General features: G+C 41.2%; 2 protein-coding genes across 2 annotated transcripts; both read left to right on the top strand.

Moving 5' to 3' along the window:
• Positions 1-3,005: 3,005 nt before the first annotated feature.
• On the top strand, positions 3,006-6,238 carry LOC308384218 (CD59 glycoprotein-like). The gene is made up of 4 exons (XM_080862660.1): positions 3,006-3,038; positions 3,449-3,526; positions 5,133-5,240; positions 5,690-6,238. Exons 2-4 carry the CDS (start codon positions 3,472-3,474, stop codon positions 5,848-5,850), a joined length of 324 nt encoding a protein of 107 aa, XP_080718786.1. The 5' UTR covers positions 3,006-3,038; positions 3,449-3,471; the 3' UTR covers positions 5,851-6,238.
• A 54-nt stretch (positions 6,239-6,292) lies between these two features.
• On the top strand, positions 6,293-10,485 carry LOC308384216 (histone H1-like). The gene has a single exon (XM_080862657.1). The coding sequence runs from the start codon at positions 8,934-8,936 to the stop codon at positions 9,519-9,521; it is 588 nt and encodes a 195-aa protein (XP_080718783.1). The 5' UTR covers positions 6,293-8,933; the 3' UTR covers positions 9,522-10,485.
• The last annotated feature ends 346 nt before the right edge of the window (positions 10,486-10,831 follow it).

Here is a 10,831-nt window from a genome sequence, read left to right as displayed (position 1 = left end):
CACATTGTTGTACACATGAATCCGTTCCCCAGAGGAAGAAGATCAAGGTGGAATTCTGCTATAATGTTTTGATAAACCCGAGGGAGAATGTTTTTTGACACTCAAACAAAGCCTTGGCTTGGCTCACCACCTGTTTCACTTTCCAGATTTGCCTGAGTGTAACTTTGTCCACCTCTTTAAAACATTTGTTAAGTCGAAAAACTGCTGCTTTGACACACTAAAGGAGATCTGCATCCATAAAAGGATAGGACATAGGCTGGTGAAACCCCAACACCACCACCTTGTAGTGCCAGCTGGAAACAAGGATCCTTGGTCCTTGGCCAATGGTGTGGGTCTCTGGTGACAGATGATACAACAAGTCTGTCAGGGCATCTTTTGTCGCATCACATGGAACATCAACTCGATTTGAATCAACATGATAGGGCGTCCCCCCTCGCCGGAGCAACGTGAGAAATACACAAAGGCTATCTGCTCAAGGACGGAGCAGGCCAAAGAAGATAGTCCATCATCATAAGATCAACAAGACAGTCATACGGCCAGTGGCCCTTAATGGAGTGGAACGCGGGCCTCAATGCTCCTCAATGCTATGGAGATGAAACTGCCACAACGAATGAAGCTGTTCAAAAACGACTCGGACTTGCCCCAATGAAAAAGAAGATGAGGGAAGTGCGCCTATGGTGGTATGGACACGTCATGCACACTGAGGAGAATTCAGTGTCAAGATCAGCCCTCCGACTTGATCCTGGAGGCTGCTGACCGCGAGGAAGACCGAAGAAGCGGCGGATGGACGCAATCACTGAAGACATGCGCGCAGTGGATCTCGTCCCAGAGGACACCAAGATCGATCCAAATGGAGAAGACACGCAGCGGACCCCGAGCAGGGAGGACGCTAGGAAAGAGAGAAAAAGACAGAGCAGGACTACCAGTGAGATATCTAAAAATAGCATCTGTGTTGAACATGGTCCAGGGATGCAGGAAAGATGATTTTGAACAGGAGATCAGTCAAATTTAAGTCAGTTAAGATTTACGAATTTCTCTCTCTCTCTCTCTCTCTCTCGCACGCACGCACGCACGCACGCACGCACGCACGCACACACACACACACACACAAATATATATAAAGTATAACTTTTGCTCATGTAATGCTTTCGATTCCATTTAAAGTTCGCCGTCATTCACATCTTCTGTTTGTCTTTCTCCTGCAGACAGCATTTGTCATAAATGCAGTAAAAGTTTACACAGGTTCATTTTCCCTCAGCTGAAATGTGCTGAGTCTTCGCTCCCTTTGATGGACAGAGATATTACACCTCTCTGACTCTGAGGGCAAATCTTGCAGCAGTAACAGTTTTCCAGCTCACAGCATAGCTCACCTTTCAGGCACAGGCGCTGTGTTATGAACTGGATAAAAGTCTGCCTGCTGTTGCTTTTATGTTGCAACCACTGTAAACAATGTCCACACACTGATTAACTTTCACCATTTTTTCTTATTGTTCTTAAGTATTCCTCTACTTGTTTCACTTATATCCTTTGCTTTATATCTGCTCTGTTAAGCCCTTACATTTAATTTTCCCTACCTCTTATAGGGTGTCCACATCCTGCACATCCTAAAAAAATATGTCTCACATTTTGATTGTCTGTGGTTTTAAAAAGTTAACGCTATGAGACAGACACTTTTATAAAGCCTGGTTTTTATCCAGTAGCAATAAAGAAGCAAGTGGAGACTCTCGGTATGGGTCAAGTGCAGGTTAACCTGGCAGTTGAGAACAATTTTAACAGTTATTAGAATAAAAAAAGTGAATTAATGGGTGTAGGAAAATGGACAGAACACCACCAGGACTAGTTTTCTTTGATACTCTTTGCACTGAGTGTGAGTTGAAAAAGTCTCACATATCACTGATAAAGTCCAATTTTAATTTTAATTTTCTGTTGTTTGTTTTTTAATTCTTCAGGGACATATGTTTGGCTTTTCTTCCTTCTGTTCAGTATAGACCTTTTGCATGCCATCCATCCCAAACAAGTGCTCTGGTCTCTAGAGGTTAAATCAAAATATAACTTTTTCAAGAAACTGCAAAAAACATATCTGGAGTGGAAGCCACATCTGGTCTTCAACTGGAACATTGTGACACCTTGATTGTTTTCTCACTCAGCCATTCTGTTATAGATTTGCTGCTGTGCTCTTGCATGATCCAGTTTCGGCAGAGCTTTAGGTGTCAGACAGATGGCCTCATATTTGACTTTAGAATACTTTGGTTTACAAAGTCAAATGGTTGGTTCAATGACCGCAACAAGCCCTAATCATCATGCCTGCACCATCGTGCTTAACAGTTGATGTGGTGTTTTTGGTTTTCTTGATTTGGATTCTGTGCATTAAACATGCAGAAGTATTGTAGTTTGCTCATACGTATCTTTGCAAACCCAAGTCGTGCTGCTATGTTCTTTCTTAGAGAGAAGGATCCTGGTAGCATACTTTACATTTGAGATGTTAAACAAGGCCTCTGGAGTGTGACCTAGGGGTGAATTTGCTTAAACATCTACCTTAGGAAATGTATTGTTTGAACACTCACCTGAATGTTCCATACCAGCAAACTGCCAAGTCTTCTGCTATTATACACTGATGATCAATTAATCAAGTGCATTTGATTATCTATTCCAATGGAAGCAGTAAGAGTGTACTGAGATATCCACATGACCATAGGAACAGGAAGGTTGACCTGAATGTGAATAGTACTACTTTCACTAAGCATGCCATCAGTAATCAGTGAAATAAACGTTATTGACCTACCTTTATTCTTTAAATTGTACATGCAGATGAAAAATCAAACAGAAATCACCTAGAGCAAGAAGAAAAATATAATAGCTTCAACTTAAAATCTATTAATAATTGATCTCTGTTACATAAACTCTTCGGTATGTTGGTCAACATTTCAGACGTCTGGACTCTGAAACCAAACAAATGGGTTGTTTGCTTTTTTCCGTTGTTGCTGTTACAAAAAGCTCCTCGCTCCTCACAGGCTGAATCATTTCCTTCACATTCACAGGTGAGTGGCTGCAGGGATTTGTGATAAAAATAACGAGGTAGAAATAATTTAAAAATGTCTAATGTACTCACAGTTGATTTTTTTTTCTTTCCCTGATTTCTGTCTGTTGTTTTGTCCTCTTTAGTTTCTTCTGGTATTACTTGAAAATTTTGTTACCTATTTTTAATTTTGTTTAATAAAATAACAAAAAATATTTAAAGTCAGTGAGCGTGAACCGAAATCAGGGAGACTTGTTTCATTAAAAATACCCCAAATCTTGTCCGAACTGTAAACGGCAGCATGAGTGTGTGTGTGTGTGTTTCGAGTCCCTGAATGTGTTATCCATTTTTTTTATTTGCACAAAGTCAAATCCCTGCCTCTTATCTCGGCGTGACAATGCTGGAAACTCTGCTTTTTGTTTTGGTTTTCAGACGTGACAGTCCTTTCAATCACGATGAGGAGCTCTGTGGTGTTTTGCCTAGCTGTCAGCTTTGCCATGTTTGGATTTGGTAAGGGGAAAAAAGGAACTCTTTTATTTTTTTTTTCCTAAAAAGTGCAGCCAAGTGGGGCTAAGTCATAGAGATTATCAGCCTGAGGGAACATTTTAGCAGATCACTGTGCTGTTTGCATGTTCTGCTGTCATGTCATGTGCCTCCACTTATAAATATTAATTCACGTCTCTGGACATGCAGTTTGCTTTGTGCAAAGTTGGATTGCTGTTTTTTTCTATATTTTTGGGGGGTTTCTTTTATTGACAAGTTCCTAAAATATTAATGAAATATAGCAAACATGAGGCTACTGCACATGTTTTTCAGATTTTTACAGTCCATGAGACTTTTATTTTGCCTTTGCCTTAAAGAAAAAGTTGTGAAATATACTCATTTTCTTTCCTGCAAAAACAGAAAACAGGGCTCCATCCAAAGTCATGTAATCAGTGTGAACACACCAGAATTATCAGTTTAGTGTCACTTAATTTCCAGAGAAGGTTTAACATTTTATTGTCTGCCTTGAAGCACTTCCTTACTATCAAGGACACCCTCGTAAACCGATTAATGCATTTTGGGGCAATTTGGGGTGCCAACCTTCATGTCCCCTTTTTAAATGCCTTCACTTTCCTTTAGGGCTCTCTTCATGTTGATTTTCAGGAGCCCAAAGTGGCCATATTTAGACAAAAGCTAAATCCAGCTAAACTTAGTTAGAAAGCCACATCCATAGACTCTATGAATGCAACACAAAAAAGGTACTGCAGGTCATCTACCCGTTGGAAGGTTGGTGGTTTGATCCCCAGCTACTCCAAATGCATGTTGAGGTATCATTGAGGTATCCTTGAACAAGTTACTGAACCTTGTGTGTGAGTATGTGAGTATGTTAGACAAAAGGCTTAGATGTAGAAAAAAGCACTTGTATGAATGCGTGTGTAAACGGATGAATGAGGTGCAGGTGCTTGTGCCGAGACACCTGTCAGTCAAAGGACCCACACTCTGAACTTTGAGTCTGCAGGCATGTTTATTTATTTTTTTAAAAAATACTATAATACTAACATGAGAGACCCTGGGATTCACTCATTTTTTGAGACAGCCTAGTGGTCATTAGAGGAACTTTAGAGGAACTGCAGTTTTTGGCAATCAGCGGTGGTTTTATATATGAGACCTGGGGGTTGCCAATTATGGAGGGCCAAAGTATGTCAAAATGAATTTAAATAAATACATCATCCAACAATTTAATGAGTAATTAATTTATTAATTAAATAAAATCAGTTCATTTATTGAAAACATTTAAGACATTTTTTAATTTCCATTTTTAATCAATTAATGCCAGATTTAATTAATAATATAATTAGTTAATTAATTATTTCCAGTTTTCATACTGACACAATTTATTCATTATTTAACGATGTATTTATTTAACTCATTTTGGCACTCATGGCCCTCCATATCCTTTAATCATTATGAAAACTGAGTGACTATTTGAGCTGTTTTAGAGCTCTTTTCTTAAAGCTTGTTCTCAGGCATGAGCATCCTTAAATACATCATAAATAAATAAAATTCCCAACCACTGACTAAATCTAAATCTAATCTAAAGCTAAACAATGTGAACTCTGCAACTCCTCTCCAGGCCTCTCGCTGCAGTGTTACTCCTGCCCGGGTGGGTCTTCCCAGAACTGTGCAGTCAAGCAGGAGTGTAGCCAGGGGAAGGACTCCTGCCTCAAACTCACCAGTGGTGGTAAGCATTGTTCAGGACAAAAGACAAACATAAATCTGTCTATAGCATGAGTGTGTTAAACAACTTATTATGGAATGAAGGGATTACCTAATAAGGTGAAGAATGCATTTTTCATTAAACTGTGACACATTGCTCTTAACAGTAATGATAATAATAACAGTAATCCACTGACAAACACAAAAGCAATTCTGGATTTTGCATTCTTTTGTTTGCGTTTCACTAAATTTCAGCAATATTGAAAAACTTCATTTGAATTATAAACAAATTCAATTTATTATAAAGTAAGAAAACATATTTCCTGCACAGATTCTATTTGGAAAATGCTTCTTTTCAAAGTTTTATTAGTTTTTTGTTAAAATTGGCTATTGTGCAAGTTATTTCAAATCAAAATTCACAATTGTATGTATTTGTTAATCTGACAATACTGACCTCGCACTGCCTCACCTCAGGCAAGACCTACACTGAATGTTTGCGGTATGCAGACTGTGACTTCATGACTCTGGCTGTCAGATACTCCCTCCCTGACTTCACCTTCTCCTGTTGTCAGAAAACACTCTGCAACGGTGAAGAAAAGACTTTGCTTGAGAAATTGAAAGATTTGTTTGGTTAAATGATTAAAAAGAAAGAAAGAAATCAAGTAAAAAGGTTGATTCTTTTGTAACACTTAATTCTTTTGCTGCATTTACTAATTGTTATAGGCTGAACAATAAAGTCTTAAATTGTGTGCTGACTTTGACGTGGACTTTTTGGACGAGTTGCAAACAGTCACTGCCTTTCTGTAGGAAGTGCGTGTTAGATTTGTATTGTTGATTGTCATTTATGCTTAGAAATATTTACTTATATATGCTTAGAGTTTTGTAATTAGTTGTAGATTGGTAGAGGTTTTGATCCTTGATAGTCTGCAAACTTTGTGTGTATTAGACAGCACTTTGGGAGCATGAGAGGTCATACCGTGTCTTATTATTTTATGGTAGGATTAACGTAGTTGCGTCTGTTCTAGTCTAGTCTACCCTCTTCCTGACCAAGGATGTTTGACCCTTTGATCAGCACCACACACACACACACACACACACACACACACACACACACACACACACACACACACACACACACACACACACACACACACAGGCAAGGTACTCTTTGTGTGTATGTAGACGTCATATGTTAATGAACTTATGCATATTCATGTAACCTCAATAAAAGAACAGTGGTACGGGAGAACGGACGAGAGCAACTGGGGTCAAGCGAAGGAACGGTGCCTGTCCGGTTCTCTCCCGTGCACGAGAAACATGAAGAAGCTTGCCTACTTGTGTCTTGCTTTGCAGTGTAATTATATTGCCTTCAACGTTCCAGCGGATGGGTTCAAGCTGCAAACCTATCATTAATTGGTCCTTCGAGAGCCGGAGCCCTGGAATCGCATTCACCGAGGGGAGGAGGGACACGCTGAAAGACTGACGTCAGCCAGGAAGTTCCTGTGGATTCGCTGTCTGTCTTTTCTCCTCGATGAATGGCGATCGGCGGGATTCGATGCTGATATTACACGCTAAGCAACACCAAGTAAGTTTACAGAGGCCGACTCTATAACCGTGTCGTTGTGCAGTCTCCGCCACTTTGTGAGGCGTTGAGAAGTTCGCTGCTTTGTGGAGCGAAACCCGGGTTCCTTGCTACTGTGTGCAGCAAGAGGTTCCTTACCGCTTTGTGGGGTAAGAGGTTCCTTACCGCTTTGTGGGGTAAGAGGTTCCTCGCTACTTTGTGCAGCGAGAGGTGAGTTCTCCGCCACTTTGTGAGGCGTTGAGAGGTTCCGCGGGGTCCAGATTGTGCTGGACAGTAGGCCTATTTTGTGTTGTTGTCATTGTCGTCGTCGTTGTTGTTGTTGTTGTTGTGTGAGTGTGTGCGGAGCAGAACATGTGGTCTGTGACACCGACTGCTGTTGTTATCATGGGTTTCTAAGCAACCAAGAGTGAGTCGGAGGGAGACAGACGTTTGTGCTGGACTTTGCTCCTGGCAGCACAAAGTATTTATGTAAAAAAGAGAGAGAGCGACGGCTCCACAGCTGCGCGGGTTCACGCGAGCGCGGTCACGCGGACCTGAGCCGTGCGGTTAATCGCAGGCTTATAAATGGAAGAGATTCAAATGTTAGAAGTTTTCAGAAAACACACCAGCCTTGAAGAGCGTGTGGAGAAGGCCAATCCACAGCACTTAAGATATGCTCTGGTGAATGGCTTTCCCCCCACCCCTTGCTGACACAATGTTTATTCTTTAGCTTGCCCTGATCGACAACAGCCTGTGTGCCAGACCATAGATTTAATTTAGGTGGATAGTTGTTAAAAGTAATCTACATTAAGCTTGTGGTTGCTCAAATTCAGTACAATGACATATGAGGTGAAGTGTTATAGATAAATATTTAAGCTAATGAAGTGCATAGAGGCACTTGACCTGTGTGAAAGACTGTCGTCTTATTATGAGCCATTGTTGAGATATAGAGCACACCTGTGAAAACAACTAATATGCTGAACCCTATATGAAACATCTAAAAGTACGTGATGGAGAAGCTGTATTGAATATGAAAGTGTAAGACTTTGCCGCTGTGGGAAGAGCATGCAACTACTGTGTGATGTTGCGTTGCGTTTTTTTCTTTTTCTTCTGAGCTGATGAGCAAGCTACACATTATCAGATCAAGAGCTGTCTGAGAACTACTCAAAGAGAGGGAAACAGAGCTAGGATAACTGTGATAACTGGAGTGTGCAGCGTTTCCATGAGCAGTTTTCCTGCATCTTGACTTGTGTGTAGAGTGTTCATAACATCAGCATCATGTTTTTGTTTATTTGTTTGTTGGGTTGAAAATAATTAAATAAATGTGTGATCATGCCTATGGATCACCATGGCACGTATCTCCAGCCATATGATTTATTTATGCAGATGACAAAGTGAGTGTGAATGTGTCTGACATCACAGTGTTTTTGTGCACTGTGCAAAAGTAATTGCCTTTGATTGTGAGTGAGAGCGGTGATTCTGCAGGTCACCAGCTATTGTAACGAAAAAAAAAAAAAGAGTGAAAAAGAGACAAAAATTACATTGTAGACGAAGAAAAATAATCATGGGAAAAAGGTTTCGTGTTGATCAGCCGAAAAACAACTACAATGTCATTTTATGCTTTTAAGAAAGGATTGTTCACACAAACACACACACACACACACACACACAGAGATGTGTGTTGATTAAGCAGTGATGATAATAATGAAATGTCTTAGTTTGTCACTTTCAGGTGAAAAGCAGACCTGAATCAATTTTCCACATGCAGCAGTCGGAAGAAAGTTATAGTTTAACATCATTGGAAACATGCAGGCCAAGTTTCTGGCTGACTTATTTACAGTGCCATGTGTTTCTCAACCTCACAAGCGAGCTCACTCCTCCCTGAAGATAAGGAATGCAGCTCCAAAGCAATAACATGATAAAGAGACAGCAGCAAGTCCTGAGCACAAAAAGTCCCAGCAAAGCAGCAGCAATGTGGACAAACAGCAGCAGCAGAAGAAAGCAAACCCATCTTCCTGTCTGATTGGATGAATTCCACGGAGGGGCGAGCAAGATGGCGGTGGCAGCATGTTGAAATGCTCAAAAAGGACTGAGTGACTCGGGCAAGCCACATGCGGCTAGCATGCTGGCTAGCGACATGAAAGAAATGGACCCTTCATGATGCGTTCAACGTGCCAGCGCTGTGGTGGGAAAGGCTCCATCATAAACACGCCCTGCACCGAGGTTCAGGCCAAGAAGAAGAAGACGATGACTTCCAAGCCCAAGAAGGTCAGCCTCAGCGTGGGCGAGCTGATTGTGAAAGCCGTGGCCGCTTCCAAGGAGCGCAACGGCCTGTCCGTGGCCGCTCTCAAGAAGGCTCTGGCTGCCGGAGGCTACGATGTGGACAAGAACAAGGCCCGTGTCAAGACCGCCATCAAGAGCCTGGTGGCGAAGGGCACTCTGGTGCAGACCAAGGGCACCGGGGCCTCCGGATCCTTCAAGATGAACAAGGCTACTGAGAGCAAAGCCAAGAAGCCCGCCGCGGCCAAAGCCAAGAAACCGGCAGCAGCTGCTAAGAAGTCGCCCAAGAAGGCAGCGGCAGCACTTCAGACACTAGCACAAAGTCAACCGCATCAGAGGAGGGACAGGACAAAGCTGAAGGAGAAACTGCCTGCTATTGGACTATTGAAGTGGCAGAGGACAATAGTGAGAGTGGTGAGAACACAAATTTTGTTATTAAATGTGGGAAATCAAAATTTGGGTTAGCAAACTTGGGGAAAAGAAAACTGACTGCTTAAGTTGGAAAATTGTGAAGGAGTCTGAAACATATACAAACATATACAGAATCACACAAAACATGCATTAACCCTACTAACACAAACACAAGAGAGCTTATGAAGATTAGACAACATCTTAAGCGTGTGAGTCTGTTTATCATCTTGTCCAAGTCACCTCGTGTGATGCAAAGACCAGTGGACTCACAGCACATTAGTTAAGAAATGATTAAATAATAGCAGAGAAGTGTGTAGGAAAGGCAGCTTTAAGAACATGCTCTGCTGGATATGCAGCTCCACAGACATGCATTAAACCTGCCTAATAACACAAACACATGTAATGAAAATTAGCTTGTTATCTTTCATCAGTGTTAAAATAGTGTCAATTTAGCAGACACTTGTTCTCAAATACTGAATTTATCCAATAAAAAAAAAAATTGACTCTCTAGGTTGCAGGACAGCAGTTTAACTTTTGTGGGGAAAAAAGATCCTGGTTTGACCAACCAGTGATCAGACAATAAATTTAGTTGTTAATATAGTAAATTGGGAGAAGCTTCCTGCTTGATTGATGCAGCACAAGTTTACTACTAAATTTACTGTATGAGGGAAATTCTCTTTTAGTGATAACATTTTGAACATGCATTTCTGTCGTCCTGTCATCCTAGTGGGTTAATAGCTGATTCAAATTAGTTGATCGGTCTTAGATTAATGAAAGGTGACTGAATTCTAGCACGAGTGAATGAGATGTGTTTGAGTTGTTGTGTGTTGAGTGGAGACTCTAAAACACTGAGTTTCCTGTTTTGATGTGCGAGTGAATCCTGTATTTAGATACACAACTCTGAATACATCAGAACAAACGTCTTTTGTGAAGTGCATGACAGCATGTCACATGTTTTATGATGAAGGGAAAAAGGAAAAATTGAATAAAATAGATCTGTGGCTTAAATGAGTGAAGAGCACAGGCAACTGAGAGGATCGTCCACAGGATGGGAGCTGAGGCCAGGAGAGAGGCTTCAGGAGGATCAGAGATCATCTTCAGCACAGCAGACATCACACAGAGAGCTGTGCTACTGAGCTTCCAGGAGATCAAGAGGAGACTTCCCACAGCAAGATTTTAAATAAAATGAAAGATTCAATATTGACGCTGAGAAAGACAATTAAGGTGTACGACGTGCCCTGCCTTAAATCTTCAGCAGCGTTGGGATATGAAAACTCGAGGGATGAGGGCTCCATCGACAGCGTAGAAGCAGTTCGAGGATGACATCATGATTCTGTGAAAAGCACAGGAACCAGAAGCTATGG

The sequence above is a fragment of the Rhamphochromis sp. 'chilingali' genome (genome assembly GCF_963969265.1).
Source record: "Rhamphochromis sp. 'chilingali' genome assembly, chromosome: 17".
NCBI classification, from domain to species: Eukaryota; Metazoa; Chordata; class Actinopteri; order Cichliformes; family Cichlidae; genus Rhamphochromis; species Rhamphochromis sp. 'chilingali'.
This window is presented reverse-complemented; position numbering and strand designations above follow the sequence as displayed.